This window comes from Podarcis pityusensis, assembly GCF_964106645.2.
Source record: "Podarcis pityusensis genome assembly, chromosome: 14".
Classification (NCBI taxonomy): Eukaryota; Metazoa; Chordata; class Lepidosauria; order Squamata; family Lacertidae; genus Podarcis; species Podarcis pityusensis.
The window spans coordinates 9,552,371-9,573,657 of NC_138039.1; the positions used below are offsets into that span (position 1 = coordinate 9,552,371).

The 21,287-nt window shown below is 49.3% G+C and overlaps 2 protein-coding genes across 4 annotated transcripts in view; one reads left to right on the plus strand and one right to left on the minus strand.

Moving 5' to 3' along the window:
• PLA2G10 (phospholipase A2 group X) lies at window positions 1-17,571 on the plus strand. The gene is made up of 4 exons (XM_080981307.1): window positions 1-182; window positions 9,776-9,941; window positions 13,792-13,898; window positions 16,700-17,571. Exons 1-4 carry the CDS (start codon window positions 119-121, stop codon window positions 16,846-16,848), a joined length of 486 nt encoding a protein of 161 aa, XP_080837433.1. The 5' UTR covers window positions 1-118; the 3' UTR covers window positions 16,849-17,571.
• BFAR (bifunctional apoptosis regulator) overlaps window positions 17,330-21,287 on the minus strand; it is a 15,162-nt gene continuing 11,204 nt past the window's right edge. For all 3 annotated transcript variants that reach the window (XM_080981145.1, XM_080981146.1, XM_080981147.1), the window contains exons 8-9: window positions 18,954-19,156; window positions 17,330-18,314 (exon numbers count right to left, since the gene is read on the minus strand). In XM_080981145.1, the coding sequence (XP_080837271.1) occupies window positions 18,122-18,314; window positions 18,954-19,156 (396 nt within the window). In that variant the 3' untranslated portion in view covers window positions 17,330-18,121. The remainder of the gene's footprint in view (window positions 18,315-18,953; window positions 19,157-21,287) is intronic.

A 21,287-nucleotide genomic window follows, 5' to 3' on the forward strand; every position in this document is an offset into this window, starting at 1 on the left:
GGCGGCAGTGCCAGCCACGTCTCTCGCGGCCAGCAGGAGCTGCAGCAGCGCCTCGACGGGACGCACGGCGGAGCGCGCCAGCCACCTGCCTCGACGCCTTCCCCGAGATCGCTGCTTGATGGGCCCGGCGGGGCGACGCCCGGCGCTGCTGCTGCTGTGCCTGCTGCTCCTGCTGCGGACGGGTGAGTGGGCAGGAAAACCGACGGGCTCCGGTGCCCCCTGGGCATATGCCCGCCTCGGGCGCCGGCAGATGCGCTGAGCGCCTTGGCTGAAGGCGCGCAAGCAAAGCCTCCAGGCTTTGCAGAGGCGCTCTCGGGCGCCCCGTCGGCTCCCAGGGCGATGCAGCCCGGCTCTCGGTCGGAATAGGTCCTTGGTGCAATCTTGGGTATAGGGAGCCCCCCCACCCGGTCTGGAGCCCCGGAGAGCAGCTGCCTTTCGGTGTGCATAAGACGGGGCTTGACGCACCGACGCCCTTATCTGCTAGATGGCAGCTCCCACTCTCCCCGTTTAATTCAGAACTAAGACCTGGGATCTTGACACTCACCTGTCACCATCCTCTGTCTGGCTCCGCCCAGCAGATTTGGAATGAAATGTCTCCACCACACTTGTTGTTTCAAATTACTTTCTCTTGACCCCCAAGGGCTCGGGGGGGGGGGGAATCTGTCAAAATCTTCAGTCATTTGGAAACTAGGAAGTTAAATTATAATAATAAAAAACATGGGGAGTACCTTTCATGCGGTTATATTTTGCAAAATGACAAAGAGCACACCTTCTTTAAATCTCGTTTTCTTAAAAAAAACCAAACTAAAACAAGTTTTCTTGGGTTTGCTGAACACCTTTCCAGAACTTCCTTCTCAAACTGTCCTTGTCAAACTGTCTCCACCACAGTTTTTGTTTCAAATTACTTTCTCTTGACCCCCAAGGGCTCAGGGGGGAAAAAATCTGTCAAAATCTTCAGTCATTTAGAAACTAGGAAGTTAAATTATAATAATAAAAAACATGGGGAGTACCTTTCATGCGGTTATATTTTGCAAAATTACAAAGGACACGCCTTTTTAAAATCTCATTGTCTTTAAAAAAATCCAAACTAAAACAAGTTTTATTGGGTTTGCAGAAAACCTTTCCAGCACTTCCTTCTCAAATTCCTCCTTTTCCCCAAGGCACTTTTTCTGTGCACACTCAGTAAGCGTAGCCCATGGAGACGATCCCCTGTCATCTTGGACCTTAAAGGTAAAGGTAAAGGGACCCCTGACCATTAGGTCCAGTCGTGGCCGACTCTGGGGTTGCGGCGCTCATCTCACTTTATTGGCCGAGGGAGCCGATGTACAACTTCCGGGTGATGTGGCCAGCATGACTAAGCCGCTTCTGGAGAACCAGAGCAGCGCACGGAAATGCCGTTTACCTTCCTGCCGAAGCGGTACCTATTTATCTACTTGCACTTTGTGCTTTCGAACTGCTAGGTTGGCGAGAGCAGGGACCAAGCAACGGGAGCTCACCCCGTCGCGGGGATTCAAACCGCCGACCTTCTGATCAGCAAGTCCTAGGCTCTGTGGTTTAGACCACAGCACCACCCGCGTCTCACATCTTGGACCTTGGGCAGGTGTTTACTCTCTGAAAGGGACCGAATGAGGGCTCTAGGTACAAGGGGTGCATTGCTGAGCAAGAGAGAGGGGCAGAGCCCTTTTCATGGTAGGGTAAAAGATTTCTGCCTATTTTACTAGGCTTGCGATTTCATTTTCAAATATTCTGATTATTTCTATTTTTAATTATATTTTTATTATTATTATTTACTTGATTTAGGGGTGCAGCTGCTCCCCTGGCTATGCCCATAATGTTATTGGCAGAGCACTTTGAGATGTTCTTGGGTTCAATCCTTGGCATATCCAAGCAGGGCTGGAGGAGTCCCTTTTGGGGAGATGCTGCCAGTCAGGGGAGTCAGTGGGACCAGGCAGCTTAATGTATGGGACAGGGAAAAGTCCGTAGCTTAGGGTTAAACCCCCAGAAAGTCCCAGGTCCAATCCCCCAACATCTCCAGCTTAAAGCATCTCAGGTATACAGAACCACAAAACCCTGTGTTGCAAACTTAACGCAACAAACAACACAAGCAACACGAAGACCAATATACTAGACAGCACTGTAGTTCTTATTACATGATTTAGTACAACAAAAACAAAATGTGTACACTTGTAAATTCTCTAATATATCTGAAAACAAATGAACACACGTCTGTCAATCTTTGAAAGTCCGTAGAAGTACAGTGGTACCTCAGGTTAAGTACTTAATTCGTTCCGGAGGTCCGTTCTTAATCTGAAACTGTTCTTAACCTGAACATTGATTCTAGGTAAGGCTGCCTCTGCGTGTAAGGATATGTCCGCAGTTCAGTGGTAGTGAATTTGCCTTGCAAGGTCCAACTCCCAGTGGCATCTCCGGGTTCGGCTGAGAAAGGATCCCTGCCTGAAATACGAAAGAGCTGCTGCTGGCCAGTGTTGACAATGCTGGGTTAGATGGACCAACAGCCCAACTAACTTAGCATAAGGCAGACTCCCTGTTCCTGATTCTGCCACTACCAAAGGGCAATGTCAGGGACTGGCAGGACACAGATGATGATGGGGATGATTTTATTTATATCCCATGCCCATCTGATGAGTGTGCACCGGGGGGAAGGAGAGTAATTTGTGGGGGCCTGCACCAGCCAGGAGGCAAGAGTCAGAGGCAGGGGGAGCTTCAGAGCTGGAGCACTGGAGGGATCAGAGGAAGAAGCAAGTTGGGTGCCTCCCCATCCTCTCCTGCACCACTGTCTCCCAGAACCAGGAGGGGTGTGAAACGAGATGAGCAGAGGCAACTTCCATGCAAGCGCAGTCCTGTGTGCCTGCAGCCCGCTTTCCGGGTCATGTGGCCAGCATGACTGAACCGCTTCTGGCTCAACAGAACCCTGTGACGGAAACCGGAGTGCACAGGAACACTGTTTACCTTCCCGCCAGAGCGGTGCCTATTTATCTACTTGCACTGGCGTGCTTTCGAACTGCTAGGTTGGCAGGAGCTGGGACAGAGCAACGGGAGCTCATCCCATCGCAGAGATGCGAACCGCCGACCTTCCGATCGGCAAGCCCAAGAGCATGGGTAGGCAAACTAAGGCCCGGGGGGCCGGATCCGGCCCAATCATCTTCTAAATCCGGCCCATGGATGGTCCAGGAATTAGCATGTTTTTACATGAGTAGAATGTGCCCTTTTATTTAAAATGCATCTCTGGGTTATTTGTGGGACAGAGGAATTCATTCTTCTTTTTTCAAAATATAGTCCACCCCCCCCCAAGGTCTGAGGGACAGTGGACTGGCCCCCTGCTGAAAAAGTTTGCTGACCCCTGCCCAAGAGGCTCGGTGGTTTAGACCACAGCGTCACCCACATCCCTTATATTTGGAGCTGTAGACATGACTGTTCCAACTTTGACAATGAAGAGTTTACTACCTGCCATGTGCATTCCTTTGGCTGGGGAGCGCCCATGACAGCTGGTGCAATCCTGCCCTTGCTAGTTAAACCCTGTTAGATCCCAGCCTCCATTACAGCCCCTGATTAAGGCTTCAGTCCTTGGGAGGGAAATTTAATTGAAAGCAGCAGTCTTTGAACAGACTTGTCTGGAAATGGCATTGAGCATCTCTCTTGCTGAAATCAATCGGACCCCAAAGTATCCCTGTTGGGACAGATGGGGCCTGTTTGCCTCTTGCAGCAGCACTAAGGCCACCAGAATCACCTTTCTGGATGAGACCAGCTGGGATCCACCACACTGCAACCACCCCCTTAGTCGTACAGGAGCATTTTGGCCGGCCAGATGCTGGCAGCAGCTATAACAACAACAACAACAATAATAATAATAGATAATTTATTTATACCCCGCCCATCTGGCTGGGCTTCCCCAGCCACTCTGGGCGGCTTCCAAAAAAATATTAAAATACTGTAATACATCAGTATTACAACTCCAAGGCTAATGATAATAAACTGGGAATAGCAAAGAAGCAGATCAGAGGGAGAAGCTGTTTTAAAAAAGGGATGGCTATAAAAGGAGCAGGGAGGAGGAGGGATGAAATAAACGGACAGTTTGCGGGTGGACAAGGGATGCTGTCGGTGATGGGATCTGGGCCCTTCTGTATGCAAGGCAGTTGCTGAGCTACAACACCCCTCGCCCGGTCTGCCCCTCTGTCCTGTCGCCCGGCAGCTGGGCTGGCAAGGTGGTCTAGCTACCCTGTGGGTTAGGGTGTCGTTCGTGGCAGACGGTCCGGGATCCGGCTGCTTCGCAGACCAGCTTTGATGTCGTCATGGAAAGACGGGAGCCAGGATCTTGACAGAGAGCTTTGCTCTTTTCCCCTGTTTGCCTTTCACCCTGTTGCCTTCGCCAGCAGTGTACACAGGGTGGTGCTTCGCCTCTTGTTGACCCAACAGTCTATGCCTAGCAAACAAATGCAGATAGGAAAAGCGAGAAGGAAATGAAGCAATTCAGCAGCCAGAAATGGAATCAGGGTCTCCCAAGACTCCTGACAGAGGGTGCAAATTCTCTAGGTGCCTGGCCCAATGGCAATCTTACTGACTGGGCTCCCAAAAGCTTGCTTGCTTATTTATTTACTTATTATATTTGCATCTCACTTTTCTTCCTTGGAGCTCAAGGTGTCACACACAGTTATTCCTCCCCCCCCCCTATTTTATTTTATTTGAGGCAGGTTATTTTGCCCTCACAACAGCCCTGTGAGGTAGGTCCAGCTGAGAGACAGTGAACTTCATGGCTGAGTGGGGACCTGAATCCTGGCCTCCCAGGACCTAGCCTGACAATCTAACCACTACACCACGCTGCCTTCCCTGAGGAGCTTCCAAGAGGTCCTACATGCACCCAGTAGTTTTTGGACTCTCTTTCTGTGAAGCGCAATGTCATCCTCCCTGCGCCACATGACAAATACCTTGCAGTGCGGTGACTTGTGACCATTGGGACTGGGGGTGGGGTGGAATTCAGGGAGTCCAACAGTAGGTGGCGCTAGAGATGATGATGATGATGATGATGATGATGATGATAAATTTTATTTATACCCCACCCCACCCTCCCCGGCCAGAGCTGGGTTCAGGGCGGCTAACACCAGTAAAATTACAGGAAAAACATAACGGGGGGGGGACCCAATTTAAAATACAGGTTAGAATGCAATTTAAAATACAGCCTCGTTTGGTGGTGTGGGTTAAACCAGAGAGCCTAGGACTCGCCGATCAGAAGGTTGGCGGTTCGAATCCCCGCGACGGGGTGAGCTCCCGTTGCTCGGTCCCTGCTCCTGCCAACCTAGCAGTTCGAAAGCACGCCAAAGTGCAAGTAGATAAATAGGTACCACTCCAGCAGGAAGGTAAACGGCATTTCCGTGCGCTGCTCTGGTTCGCCAGAAGCGGCTTAGTCACGCTGGCCACATGACCCGGAAGCTGTATGCCGGCTCCCTCAGCCAGTAAAGCGAGATGAGCGCTGCAACCCCAGAGTCATCCGCAACTGGACCTAATGGTCAGGGGTCCCTTTACCCTTTACTTTATAGATCAAAACCATAAGGGGAGGGGAACATAAGGATCAGACTAAGTCCAAAAAATCCCTTTGGCACTGGACGGCCCAAAGATGCTTTTCCTGGCAAACTTGAAATGAAACATGTGCCATAGGTGGATGTTTATAAAAGTTTTTGCATGTTATTTGCTGGTTTGCTTTCTTGCTTATGCCACCCTGGGCTCCTTGGGGAGGAAGGGTGGGGCGGAAATTAAGTAAGGCCACCCACACATTATGCATTTCAAGCAGGGAGGGGGAAGCTTTGGCCCTCCAGGTGTTGCTGAACTACGGCCTTGGACCAGTCGACCTGAAGGAGCATCTCCACCCCCATTGTTCAGCCCGGACACTGAGGTCCAGCACCGAGGGCCTTCTGGTGGTTCCCTCATTGTGAGAAGCAAAGCTACAGGGAACCAGGCAGAGGGCCTTCTCGGTAGTGGCACCTCCCTGTGGAACACCCTCCCATCAGATGTCAAGGAAATAAAGAACTCTCTGACTTTTAGAAGACATCTGAAGGCAACCCTGTTTAGGGAAGATTTTAATGTTTGATGTTTTATTGTGTTTTTAATATTCTGTTGGGAACCGCCCAGAGTGGCTGGGGAAACCCACTCAGATGGGGAGGGTATAAATAATCAATTATTATTAGTATCCTTGCAACAACCTTGTGAAGTAGAATAGGCCAGCCAACTCTGTGGTTGAGTGGAGATTTGAATCAAAATGTCTAACACAATAAGCCAGAGGCTGGCAACCCGTGACCTTCCTGCTGTCATTAGAAGTCCTGTCAGCTTCAAACAGCTTGACATATGGCTAGAGACGATAGTAGCATCCGCCATATAGAACGCCGTCCCATCAGATGTCAAGGAAATAAACAACTATCTGGCTTTCAGAAGACATCTGAAGGCAGCCCTGTTTAGGGAAGTTTTTAATGTTTGAAGTTTTATCGCTATGATGATGATGTTGGGAGCTGCTTAGAGTGGCTGGGGAAATCCAGCCAGATGGGCAGGGTATAAATAATAAGTTGTTGTTGTTGTTGCTGCTGCTGCTGCTGTTGTCTCCTGTCATCCCTGGCCATTGTCCATGCTTTCTGGGGGCTGATGGGAGTGTGCATGGAGGACCTGGGCTGCCCAGATGGCAAGCCCCCTCTCTCAGCCTCACTGAGGTGAGCCGAAGGAAAGCAGAGCAAGATGTTTGGCTGCAGGAGTTGCTGGAATTAGGCGTACAAGGCTCCATCCAACCACCTTAGGGACAAATCCACTCTGGATTTGTACAGGGTTTACTCCTTAGCCTTTTCTTCTCCTGAAGTTGTCCCTCAAGGCAGTAAGTGGGAATGAGAGAGAGTTCAGAATCGGGGGCCCTTTGACTCGTTCTTTTAGCCCTGGAGAGCTGTGCTGACTCACACAACTTTTGAGTTTGTTCCAGCTGCTTGCATCCAGCACACTTACCTCCTTTTGAGTAAGTCAGGTTTCAGAAAGTAGACCTTGCCTACAGTAAGCAAATAAAAGGGACATTCCTCAAGTTAGGTTCCCACGCCCTGCCGAAAGCAGAGGGACTGGACGGAGCCTCCACTTTCTCCTACGAGGCCACAAGTTCCAGCTTCCATCTAGACAGGGTGAAGTCTCAAATTCCAGGCTGAGCAGCCCCCCCCCCCACAGGTCACAGAGCGCTTGCCTCCCCCCGACTTTAGGGAGGTAAAGGTAAAGGGACCCCTGACCATTAGGTCCACTCCGGGGTTGCGGCGCTCATCTCGCTTTATTGGCCGAGGGAGCCGGCGTACAGCTTCCGGGTGATGTGGCCAGCATGACTAAGCCGCTTCTGGCGAACCAGAGCAGCGCACGGAAACGCCATTTACCTCCCCGCTGGAGTGGTACCTATTTATCTCCTTGCACTTTGACGTGCTTTCGAACTGCTAGGTGGGCAGGAGCAGGGACCGAGCAACGGGAGCTCACCCCGTCGTAGGGATTCGAACTGCTGACCTTCTGATCGGCAAGCCCTAGGCTCTGTGGTTTAACCCACAGCACCACCCGCATCCCTTTAGGGAGGTACTCTTCTCTTTAAATCATAGTAATTATTTCTAAATGTGCCTCTGAACAGAACACAAAATATGTGCATTTTGTGCAGACCCACAACACTCTTTTTGGCATTGCAGAAGGGGCCGCCTCTACATTTGCCCCAGCCAAGGGAAATAGTCATTCTCTCTCTCTTTCCCAGTGGCAAAGCACTTATAGCCTGTGGACAGTCCATGGCTCCTTGGGGAAGAATATGCTTTGCGTGCAGAAGATCCCAGGTTCAAGATCTGGGATCTCCAAATAGGGCTGGCATTTCCCCCTGCCTGACCCCTGGAGAGCCTCTGCCACTCAGCTCGACGGACGGGTGTTCTCCCTCTGCAAAAGGCAGCACCCTCTGCCCTGTGCCCTTCAGTGTCTTTTATGCTTTGTCGACAAACCGTGTGTGCCAACACGTGTGACATCTGGCAGTGGGTGCAGCTTGGGAGAGGCGATCGTGATGTCAGGACTGCAATCAGGCGTAGGTCAGCACTGAAACAATAAATCGCCCAAGGCCAGCAAAGGTAACTCTTTATCAAAGGAAACAAACCATAGCTCAGGCCTAGTGGTCATGGCAATTCTTTCCAGGAGGTCTTGCCCCAGTGAGGCCACTGTGAAGACTGAAGGTTCCCACCTTCCCCCAGCTCCCCTAGTCTTCTTCCTTCCCCAGTGATCTGAGGCTCCATTGCCTTGTCTCTCATTGCTCTGCCCTCTTCATTTCTCTGCATGTTCTGGGAGACCAGGGCAGCTTCTTGCAGCAGGACAGGGAGATTGCCTGGCTTCATCAGCAGCCTGGCTCATCTCTGTCTCCTGGCCTCCCCTCCTCTCCAGCCTCCGCTTCTGCATCCGAGTCTGGACTGTTTTCTGGCACAGACTCTCCCTGCTCACTAAACCCTGTGGCCTCTCCAGCTTCCCACACCTCCTCTTCTCAGTCTGCTCCTTCTTCTCCCTCTGAATACTCCTCCTTGTACCACCCCCACTACCTGCTCCATCACCTGGAGCGGTGAACATCCAGGGGCGTGGCTGGCGTGTGTCCCAGGGGGCGTGGCACACCGCCCACAGGTGGTGTTACACGCATTGGGGGGCTGCGCGGCAAGCGGCATGCGTCCCGGGGCATGCGCGGCGAGCATCCTGGGGTGTGCGGCAAGTGCTGAGCATCCCGGGGGGGGTGGCAGCCGCGATGTCAACCCCCCCCATGACACCCGGTGTGGGCTACTCACTCTGCCCCCACCTTCGTCCGCCAGTGGTCCCCTGGTATAGCGATCACACAGGGTCCCCGGACGTTTAATGGTCTATTGATCGCTGTGCCATCACTGTGCTCGCTTCCCCGCTGCCACCAACCCGTTACTCTTGGATAAAACACTGAGTCCAGACAGTTGTTAAAATTGAACCAAATAAACAAGTTTATTTTATAAGCATTAACATGTTTATGGTTTCTCAGATAAAATTTCCTGTCAGTTTCTTAACTTTAGTTTCTTTATTGGCCTATACGGACACGGGTGGCGCTGTTGGTTAAACCACAGAGCCTAGGACTTGCCGATCAGAAGGTCGGCGGTTCGAATCCCCATGACGGGGTGAGCTCCCGTTCTTCAGTCCCTGCTCCTGCCAACCTAGCAGTCTGAAAGCACGTCAGAGTGCAAGTAGATAAATAGGTACCGCTCTGGCGGGAAGGTAAACGGCGTTTCCGTGCGCTGCTCTGGTTCGCCAGAAGCGGCTTAGTCATGCTGGCCACATGACCCGGAAGCTGTACGCCGGCTCCCTTGGCCAATAAAGCGAGATGAGCGCCGCAACCCCAGAGTCGGTCACAACTGGACCTAATGGTCAGGGGTCCCTTTACCTTTACCTTCCTAATACCTTCTGACTGATTATATCAACTGTTTGACTGACACCTCTTAACAGATTCTCTCACTCTCCCACATCAGACTAGCCCAACCCACAGACTTATCCTCTCTCTGCCTCTAACTCCAGACTAACTTCTCAACCCCCCTAACTCTAACTCAAATTCCTCCCCTTGGGTTAGTCATTTTACAATTAATTAACCCTTTCCTTATGAACCCAGTATGATGTCACACACCTAGGAGGGCAAACGCCACACCTGGCCACAAGAGGCAGCCGGCTGACAAGTACTTCTGGTGTAGAAAGGGCTCTACAGATCCTAATCCATCTGCTTTCCTTTCCCTAGCTACAGGAAGCCCATTGGGACATGCTGCGCCGCGGACCCGCCGGGGTCTCCTCCAGCTCGCCGGGGCGATCTTGTGCACCACACAGCGCTCGCCGTTTGCCTACATGCGCTACGGGTGCTACTGCGGTTTGGGAGGGACCGGCTATCCCAGGGACAAGGCAGACTGGTGAGTATGAGACCCGTCAGGTCAAAATATCTGAAATGTTCTGTTCCAGAAATGCATTATTTCTTCCCCTATCTCTGTCTAACACTACAGTTGTACCTTGGTTGGCGAATGCCTTGCGAGTCGAACGTTTTGGCTCCCGGACGCCGCAAACCCGGAAGTGAGTGTTCCGGTTTGTGAATGTCCTTTGGAACCTGAACATCCGCTGCGGCTTCCAATTGGCTGCAGGAACTTCCTGCAGCCATTGGAAGCCGCGCCTTGGTTTCCGAACGTTTTGGAAGTTGAACGGACTTCAGGAACGGATTCGGTTCGGCTTCCGAGGTACCACTGTACTTGGGTGCAGATAAACAACATGAAATGTGACGTGCATCTGTTGAAGAAATCGCACTTGAAAATGATCAAAGGGGCGAAATCTCCATAGGCGAAGGTTCTGGGTTTCTGATACACTTACTTTTGAGGGAGGTGTCCTTTTCTCTCTCCTGAAAGTCATTTTTCAGGACACCTTGGAACTCCACATCCCAAAGTTAAGTGGGGAGGAACACACAGTCTTGAGTCTAGAAAGCCTTTCCTGTCCAAGTTTTTTGTTTTATATTTAATTTTTATTTATGAATTTATAAAAGTGCAAAATACAGAACTGAAGAATAAGTGAAAGAAAAGGAAGGAAAAAAGAGAAAACAGATGCATTACATCAGTACTTTTTTTCTTTAAAAATGTTTAGGGGTACTCTCATTTTGAATCAAGAAAACCACCATTTTAGAGTTCAAATCGGGGGAAATAAATACAGTAAATGGACAAAAGTACAAAGATACACAAAAATGTTTAGGGGTATGCGTACCCCCAGAAAAAAAGCACTGCATTACATCAATCCATAATTCTATTCCATCGACTTCCCGTCTATCCTTCCATGGCTTCCTAAAGTTTCCCATTCCTGCTGCATATTCTGTTTTTTCTAACTATTTAAACATTCAAATTATTCTCCTTCTAAACTATAACTGCTGAACTTACTCCAAACCGATTAAAGTTCTAACACTTTTACAATGGTTTTCTAAGTAGTCTACAAATGGCTTCCATTCCTCTTAAAAACCTTTCTCTTCTTGGTCTCTAATTTTGCCGGTTAAGCTTGCTAATTTTGCATATTCCGTTAATTTCATCTGCCACTCCTTGGTAGGGACTATCTCCTCTCTCCATCTTTGTTCATATAGGATTCTCGCTGCTGTAGTGGGCATACATAAACAAATTTGTTTGTTTACTTGGTACCTCAGATCTCATTATTCCTAACAGGAAGGCCTCTAGCCTCTCTCCTGTTTACGTTTCTGGGGACAGAGCCCATCCCACAAGCTTACAACTTAAAAGACATGGCACATGAGGAAAAAAGGATGTGAGGGTAGAGGAAAAAAGCAAACTCAGATGCCAAGCTTTAAAGTTAAATAGAATGTCTTGGGGCAGAGCAAAGCTAAGTAGCTTCAAACTTCTGGATGGGAAGGCTCATTTAGAAATCTAAATAAGCAAACAGGAACCGGTTGAAAAGAAAGAGAGCACTCCTAGCCAAAGGTTTGGAGCTGCCTAGCTTTGCTGTGGCCCCACCCACAAGACATTATATTTAGCTGTAAGTATTGGTGCCTGAGTTTGCTTTTTTCCTCTACCCTCCCCGTAATTTTCCTTGTGTGACATGTCTTTTAAATTATAAGCCTGTGGGGTAGGGAATAATTTTAAACAAGAGACCAGGATGACTGGGGAGGAGTGAGATTAGACCTTCAAGAGTAAGGATGGGGCGGGGGGAAATGCTGTACCTAATTCACACTTTGCAAAACTATATGGAAATTGTAACACGGCTATCCTGTGAAATGGGCCCTTCTCCAAATTTTGTAAGGCAGTTCTCAAACCTAATGTATGTAGAATGTAGATATTATGGCAAAGTGTGCATCGAAGTACAGTTATACCTCATGTTATGGACGCTTCAGGTTATGTGTTTTCGGGTTGCGGACCGTGGGAAACCCGGAAGTACCAGAACAGGTTACTTCCGGGTTTTGCCGCTCACGCATGTGCGCAGAAGCGCTAAATGGCGCTTTGTGCATGCGCAGAAGCCAAATCACGCCTGCGCAGACGCGGCGCTTCAGGATGCGAACGCTGCGGGTTGCAGTCGTGCCTCCATCAGGATTACATCCGCAACCCGAGGTTCCACTGTACATACAGTATATTAGTGAAAATAACAGACAAAAATGCAGAGAGTTTAGGAAAATTGCCTGCAAAAACGTATACTGCCTGGAAAACTGCATACAAAAAACTGCATACAAAAAAACCCTGCATACTGGGGGGGGGGGGGGAATTGTGAGGACTTTGTAAAAGAAAGGTGGTGAAACGAACTTAAAGTTGGAAGAATGAGACACGGAAATTGATGGATTCGGCCACCCCTATTCCAGAGAGAGAAAACCACTGCCACATCAGAATGTGCAAACTTGGAAACTGCACCAGATTCTCTGGCTAAGGCCAAACCACTTTTCCTGTGTTTGGGGGAAATAACCCACATCCTTGGGCAGTTCGAAAATAAAAACCACCGCCCAAAATATAGCCATCTATACGGGATATATTTTATGACCATCTGGCTGCTGCAATGAAATTTTTGAAAAACAAGACCTCCATTGCTTCCCACAATCTTGCAAAATGAGAAGATGTGACTTTAATTGCTGTGCTCGTGGCACAGCTGGAAGATTTTGGGGCACATGTCACCAGCTGTTTCCACTTCTCCCAGAACTTCTCCCAGCCCCAAATCCAGACTAAAATGTAGGCTAGCAGGTCAGCTTCCGGTTGCTGTTGTTTCGAAGGCATGGAGATGGCAAGCTGGTGCTTTGATCCGCCCCAAAAGAAGGCCCTCCTACGCAACTCGTAGGGCCAGGAGTTGAGAGGAAGGTGACATTTTCATAGACTTGGAAGCTCTCCCTTTGCCTAGAGCTTCGTGGCAGCAGCTGGCTGGCTCCCAGAGAGCTTATGCGTAACTAAGGGCGGGGAATTCATTGGGTTCAGTTTGCTTTTAAAGACGAACCTGTCCAGTTTGCACTTTATGGGAACTGAAATGTGGCCGTACTGCAGAAGTCACACTCCTCTGAATGTTGCAATTCAGGAATAATAATAATAATAATAATTAATAATAATAATAATAATCCCCAGCCACTCTGGGTGGCTTCCAGCAAAATACAGTGGTACCTCAGGTTAAGTACTTAATTCATTCCGGAGGTCTGTTCTTAACCTAAAACTGTTCTTAACCTGAAGCACCACTTTAGCTAATGGGGCCTCCTGCTGCTGCCGCACCGCCAGAGCACGATTTCTGTTCTCATCCTGAAGCAAAGTTCTTAACCCGAGGTAATATTTCTGGGTTAGTGGAGTCTGTAACCTGAAGCGTATGTAATCCGAGGTACCACTGTATTAAAATACAGTAATGCATCAAACATTAAAAGCTTCCCTAAAGAGGGCTGCCTTCAAATGTCTTCTAAAAGTCTGGTAATTGTTCTTCTCTTTGACATCTGGTGGGAGGGTGTTCCACAAGGCAGGTGCCACCACTGAGAAGGCCCTCTCCCTGGTTCCCTGTAACTTGGCTTCTCGCAGTGAGGGAACCGCCAGAAGGCCCTCAGAGATGGACCTCAGTGTCCAAGTAGAACGATGGGGGCGGAGACGCTCCTTCAGATATGACTGTGTTGTGTCTCTTCAGTTGTCGATACACGCAGGCAGGGAATGCCTTGCCTTGCTTTAACTGTGTGTGCATCTACACGTGCAAGTCGCCCTGAGAGCCGCTCTGGCCGTAGGGCATTGTGCAAGTGCTCTAAAAACAAAGCCATCATCCTCTCTTCTGGGCCGGCAGGTGCTGCTTCCAGCATGACTGCTGCTACGGAGAAGCCGAGAAGGAGGGCTGCTCCCCCAAGTTGCAGAAGTACACCTGGGAGTGCGAGAACAACTCGGCCAAGTGTGGTGAGTGGATATTCCCCTGGCGGGGAGGAGCTTTGCTGCCATAACGGCAGCTGTATCTGACAACCTCCCCTCCTGCCCTCTCTTAAAGGTAAAGGGACCCCTGACCATTAGGTCCAGTCGTGGCCGACTCTGGGGTTGCGGCGCTCATCTCGCTTTATTGGCTGAGGGAGCCGGCGTACAGCTTCCGGGTCATGTGGCCAGCATGACTAAGCCGCTTCTGGCAAACCAGAGCAGTGCACGGAAACACCCATTACCTTCCCGCCGGAGTGGTACCTATTTATCTACTTGCACTTTGACGTGCTTTCGAACTGCTAGGTTGGCAGGAGCAGGGACCGAGCAACGGGAGCTCACCCCGTCGCGGGGATTCGAACCACCGACCTTCTGATCAGCAAGTCCTAGGCTCTGTGGTTTAACCCACAGCGCCACCCGCGTCCCTGCCCTCTCTTAGGGATGCCCTTTTAAGAGACTCCTTTTGCATTTTCCATTTCTTCTCAGAACCAAGGGCAAAGATTGCCCGCTTGAAACTGCCCAGTAAGCTACTCCAAGCAGGCATGGCTTCAGAGCTGGGTTGGTAGGGTATCCATGCTGCAGCTGGATCGCTGGAGCCGACCCCAGCAGCTGGTCCCACTGGCATGGAGTTTGGCAGCATTGCAGCCCCCAATTGCCCCCTTCATTCACCCTGGTGGCCATATCTGCTAGTAGCATCAGCAGCCCTCTTTGCCTAGGACCTGAATGCAATGCTCAGCATCCTGACACCAGGCCCTGCACTGCAGGGAAAACAACACGGCCCTGATCCGGCTTGGATTCTTTAGCTGCTATTCCTGCATTGCATGGGGTTGGACTAGATGCCCCTTGTGGCCCCTTCTGATGCTACAGTTCTGTGATTCTAAGGCCCAAGAGATAGTCTAGCTGTAAGCAAGGAGCACAGCTGTCGACCGTCCCTTATTTGGCGGGAAACTCCCTTATACCAACGCCATGCTGTCCCTTATTGATGATGTCCCTTAAACTTCCCGGGTTTCAAAGGAAACAGCTCCTCTCCCTCCCTCCCTGCCAGCCAGGGAGGAGGGAGGCTCCAAATGTGTTGCTTGGCTGCCCGGCCCGCCCCCTCCGGCCTCCTCTCACCAGCCTCGGCCCCAGGGAGCCCCTCCCCGCCGGGACTGGCTGGAGCCTCAAGCCCTTCCGCCACCATCCTCCTCGCAGCCGCCGAACTGAACGTCTCTGCCTGGGGCCTCCCCTCTGCCCGTCACCGCTGCTCCCGCTAGGCCGTACTGCGGCTGCGCCGCCGAAGGACCCAGATGAGATGGGCAGCCTGGCACAGCCTATGAATTGCTGAGGAGCCTTGAGAGGAGAGCGAGGGCAACCATAGAGAAAGCAGTTCAGAGAGAGGAGGCGGAGGCAGAGGCGCGGGCAGGTGTTCCAAGGGCTAACCACAGAGGGGGAAAGCAGAGGAAGGACCGCAAGCGTTTCTCCCATAGATTTGTAGTGGTGGACTAGCATAGATGGTCTGATCTGCGGGTTTACTTCGGGCGCTATTCCCGCTCCCTTCCTCCCGCCCTGCCTGATGGAACTGAGAGCTGCAGATGGAGCACGAGAGAAAAGATACAGAACTGCAGCAGCATCTTCGTAGCTTGGACTTCGTTTTGCGCAAAAAGCGGTTGCTGCTTGTAGTTATTTAATTGCAGTGTTTCATCAGCCGGTGTCTTGAGTAGCAACCTCTGGAAATGAAGGGCTAAAAACCGGCGCTGCTCTCCAAAATTATCTGGTCCCTTTTAACTTCGTATTTCAGCTGGTTGTCTAAAATCCCTTATTTTGGCTGCTGATCCCTTATTTTCGAGGCTGCTGGTCCCTTATTTTCAAATCTGTAAGTTGACAGCTATGGCAAGGAATTTCAGAGAGGTGTCCATGTCAGATTAAGCAGGTGTGGGGAAGCTTTGGCCCTCCAGATGCTGCTGAACTACAAATTGGGACGTTGGGGATGTCGTGGGATAGTTCAGTAAATATGCAGGTTTTGTGTGTGACCGCTGTGAAAAAAGGGCAAATTCCACGCTAGGGTTCATTAGGAAAGGAATTTATCACCGTGCTGTTATACAAATCTAGGGGGCGACAGCATTTGGAGTACAGTTCTGGTTGCCTCGCCTCAAAAAGGATATGGAAAAGGTTCAGAAAAGGGCAACTGAAATGTTCCAATGGGATGGAGGAAAGATGGCAGCTTAGAGGAAAGGCAAGAGGCGACATGATAGAAATTTTTAGGATTACGCATCGCATGAAGAAAGTGGAGACAAACTTTTCTCCCTCTTTCGTAACACTGGAACTTGCGGACATCTATCAAAGCTGAATGTTGGAAGATTTGGGATAGATAAAAAGAAAGGATTTCTTCACTCACTGCATGGTTAAATTGTGGAACCCGCTCCCACAGGAGGCAGTGATACCCACCAATTTAATGACTTAAAAAGATTAGCCAAATTCATGGAGCAGAGGGCTGTTTATGGCTGCTAGATGGGAACTGGGAATCTAGGGCAGTAGGTTAAGGGAGGCTGCCCTACCCACTTACAGTGGGACTTACTTCTGAGTAACCACACATAGGATGTGTTTCATCCCATTAGTGTTTCTGTCATTCCTAAAGACACTGGCCCTTCCAAGACCCTGGGCATCCAATTTTATTCAAAATATTTAGTATCTAAGTAAGTATTTCATTCCCTCTCGTTCTACTGAAGGCCAGAAAAATCTGCGCACTCTGGTACCCATTTTGCAATGCCTCGAATGACGGGCTTGATTCCTGGTCTCCCTTTTTCTTTCCACAGAGGATATAGAAGACAAGTGCCAAAAAATGGCTTGCGAATGCGACCGCGAAGCAGCCAAGTGTCTGGCGAGTGCCCCCTACAATTCCCAGTATTTGTTCTGGCCGGATACTTTATGTGGGTCGTTCAACCCTCAATGTGAAGATGATTAAGAAAGGGCGTCACTTGGGCCAGGCTTCACAGACATGGGACGTTCCCCTCCTCGAGTCACTTCTCAAAAACAAATCAAAGCGGCTCTAGATTTCACCCAGCTTTGGATGGGTGTTGTCTAGACCAACTTCCAAATAATTTCAGCCATTCTTCAAACAAGAAACATTTCCCCAAACAGAAGGGGATAACATGCTCCAACCCAGCTCCTTGGCCCAGGTGACACAAAGCTGCCTACCTAACCTCGGTACATCTCATTTCAATTCAGTATGTGATATTCTCCTCTGGGTTATAGGTCTGAAGTGTCGTCCAGAAAGGACTCAGCCCCAAGAGTAACCATTTCCTTATCTTGTATACCCCAGGCAAAAGTTTGCTTGACCATGAAACCTCAGACCAGCCTATCTCACAGGGCTGTTGTGAAGGGAAGAAGGGGGAGAGGGAGAAGAAGAAAGGTTTTTGGTAAAAATGTAATACTAATAATAAATATTAGAAAAAAAATCTTCCGTTTTAATTCTTAAAAATGTTCATATGCAAATCTGAAGATCATATCATTACAAACGCAGAGTCAAGTTTAATTTATAGGGGCACATCATTTAAAATAAAGCTAATCTTGGTTTTGGCATACATTTAACGAGTGACAACAGGAGGCGTTCATCTACGTACAGGGAAAAAGCCCACCGTCTCACAATCAATTGGTATTTACGTGCAGAACATCTTTCCCCTTTTTTTTCTAAAAGAAAAAGTGGTAGCAGTTGGCAAGTAGATCTAGTAAATCAATACAGCAACAGAAATTACTTCAAATTCACAAACACGACCAGAGCTGTGTGTATAAGGAAAAGGGGTCCGGGTCAGGATCTGAGCCATTTTTAGAAGGGTCAGGTGTCTCTTAAGGGTATACAGCTGCTTAACGTGTAAATGCAGGACTCGTTTTGCACGAAAAAGGAGCCTGACTGCTTCGATTTCTCATCAGGCTTCTTGTGCGGCATGGCCAGATACAGAGAGTGGCACACAAAGGTTGGCGCTTCGATTAGTCCAAAAGCAAACGTTCTGATTATAGGGAAATTAATTGTTCCTTCTCGAGGAAAAGCAGAAAAGCACCTCCCTTCACTTGTTTCCGCCGTCACAGCTTTGAAAAGGAAGACTTGCTGCAAAAGTAGGTGTGCCATTAAAAAAAAAAATCACAAGTTTTGTCACTGTGGAAAGAAAATTAAATTGGCAGCTCCCTGGCACCAGATGGTTCAGGACTGAACAGCACAGTGCCGATCCCAGAACATGCCATCATAGCACTTGAGTTTCCAAGCGACGGATTTCTTTCACCACAAGATCAATGTTTATAATTGGGTTAAAGTACAAAGCCCAGTAGAACAGGCAGTTGCAAACAAACTGAGGAATAACTGGCCAGAAAATAGCCATGAGGAGTCCCTGGGTGGACACTTTCCAGAAATGGCCCCACATCCGGTGAGGAATTGTCCTAGATGGGGAGGGAAAAGAGCAGATTAGAGCCCTAGATCTCATTTCCAATGAACCTTTGGAACTCTTGCAGAAGCTGCACTAAAAACATCCTTGCGCACACACAACCGTTCAGGGAAAGCAAACGTGTTCAATCATTTACAGGAAAACACCACCGTAATAGTTTTAAGGAGTTTTAAACAAGCTCAAAAGGGAAACTAAGAGAAAGGAGGGAGGGGAGTACCAAAAACGGGGGGTGGGCCTCCAACATGTACAGGAAATGTGTGGTTCACGACGCTCCTTTTCGTTTCAAATGAAGGTTGCTTATCTGGAGCACTCTTAAGTCACATGCTTTTCACTGGAAAGCAATTTGCTCATAAACGAGACATGTCAAGTTAACCTTGGGGACTTTTTGATATCCAAAAATAAAAGATCCCTGGCACACCATTGCACAACTAGCTTTTCCTCCCCTGAGCAGGAAGAAGCTGAGTCACAGCTGGGAGATGGAAAAGTAGGAATCTCTCTATTCAGTGCAAGTTCTCTCTTTGATTTCCGCAAAAAGACGGTGATAGAGAGAGAGAGGGAAACATTAAAGGGATTTTACAAGTACAAAAACAGGGTTGCTAATTCTGGAAGGTAGGAGGGTCCGAGAGGGACTTACTTCAGCTCCCTTCTTGACCACAGCCTCCAGAAGGAGAAGAGCTCCAGCACAGAAAGCAGCATGGCGTTGACGATGATGAAGCGGGACGTCCAGTAGTGCACCTCTAACCAGTCCCAAGCAAACTCAGCTATTAGCTGGTAGGGCAGGAAAGAGTATTTCACAAAGAATTCTCGCCACTGCTTCCAAGCAGGCTCCTTCAGGTCCTGAAAGAGACAGAAAGTGTTCAGGGAAAGCAGGCTGGGCACAACAATAAAATATCTCTGGTTCAAATGTTGCCATCAGAATTTGGTTCTTGCTACTGGCATGCTCAAAATTTATTGACCGCTTTTCCTTGAAAGCAAATAAAAATATTTCTGCCCATAAGTGGCTTAGGATCTCTGTGTGTGTGTGTGTGTTCAATTTAGCCCAAAGCAAAGCCATTTCAGATGGACAGCAGGCTAGAAAAACACGCCCGTCAACACTGGGGATACCAGAATGGCTCTTGGTTAAACCATGGGTAGGCAAACTAAGGCCTGGGGGCTGGATCTGGCCCAATCACCTTCTACATCTGGCCCGCGGACGGTCCGGGAATCAGCGTGTTTTGACATGAGTAGAATGTATCATTTTATTTAAAATGCATCTCTGGGTGATTTGTGAGGCATAGGAATTCATTCATTCCCCCCCCCCAAAAAAATAGTCCGGACCCCACAAGGTCTGAGGGACAGTGGGCCCTGCTGAAAAAGTTTGCTGACCCCTGCTCTTAAAGATGACGATGCTGGTAATCTTGGCAGGAAGTATTTTCTTATCTCAGCATTTAATGTTACAGTGGGGCTTAGGATTTCCCAGGAAGTGCGATCCCTGGAGCGAGCACATTTTGTCCATATTAGGTATATGCCACCTTTGGAAAACAGGGTTTTTTTTGCTAAGGACAAGCGAGTATCTCTAAGGAAGCATAACATCAAGGAAAGGCACCCTGTATCGCTGCAAATATCTTTTTTAAAAAGGTAAAGGACCCCTGACAGTTAAGTCCAGTTGCAGACGACTCTGGGGTTGCAGCGCTCATCTTGCTTTAGAGGCCGAGGGAGCTGGCATTTGTCTGCAGACAGTTTTTCCGGGCCATGTGGCCAGCATGACTAAGCTGCTACTGGCACAACAGAACACCGAAACCAGAGCAGCGCACGGAAATGCCGTTTACCTTCCCGCCGGAACGGTACCTATTTATCTACTTGCACTTTTTGGCGTTGGGAATCTGTGTACGTGCAGCTACTCACACAGAGTCAATTAAGGTTTGGCAGACAGCCAGAAGGCAATCTGAAGGAGTAAGTCTGCCTGGTGATAACAGAGACATGGTTACAGCTCCCTGATTGGTCAAGCTCTCTCAAGGGAGTGATAATTAATGGCCTACTAACTGGAATGTGTTAGTTCAGAAGTTCAGTGTTCAGAGGTTCAGGTGTAGGAGTTGTGAGTCGTGTCAGAGAGAGCTAGCAAAAGATCAGTGTTCCGTTCCTGTAAATAGTCCACTGTATATAACAAACACTTAACTACAAGTTCCTGGTTCCTGCTTCGTCTATCCTGCCTGCAGCCAAGTTGCCAATTGCTTCCGTGGATTCTGCGTTTACTCTGCTAGGTCTGGCTAAGGTCCTGCCCTGCAACTAGTCAGAAAGTTGCGAAACACCAAATAGGTTTTACCAATATTTTGAACTGCTAGGTGGACAGGAGCTGGGACTGAGCAACGGGAGCTCACCCCATCGTGGGGATTCGAACCACCGACCTTCTGATCAGCAAGCCCAAGAGGCTCAGTGGTTTAGACCACAGCGCCACCCGCGTCCCTCATACAGTGGTGCCTCGCAAGACGAAAATAATCCGTTCCGCGAGTCTCTTCGTCTAGCGGTTTTTTCGTCTTGCGAAGCAACCCTATTAGCGGCTTAGCGGCTTAGCGCTATTAGCGGTTTAGCGGCTATTAAAGGCTTAGCGGCTTAGTGGCTAAAAGGCTATTAGCGGCTTAGCGGCTTAGAAAAAGGGGGGGGAAGCGAAAAAAATCGCAAGACTCGCAAGACGTTTTCGTCTTGCGAAGCAAGCCCATAGGGAAATTCGTCTTGCGAGGCGCATCGAAAAACGGAAAACCCTTTCGTCTAGCGGGTTTTTCGTCTTGCGAGGCATTCGTCTTGCGGGGCACCACTGTATCTTTATGCGGTGGCAATTAATGTATTTGGGGTCTGCCAAGCCTGCAGAGGAACACAGAAATCTGCTTCACACTAAGGCCCCGCCTGCTCCATACATTCAAAGCAGTTTCATGCCACTTTACACAGTCTTGGCTTCCCCCAAAGGATCCTGGGAAGTCTAGTCTGTTAAGGG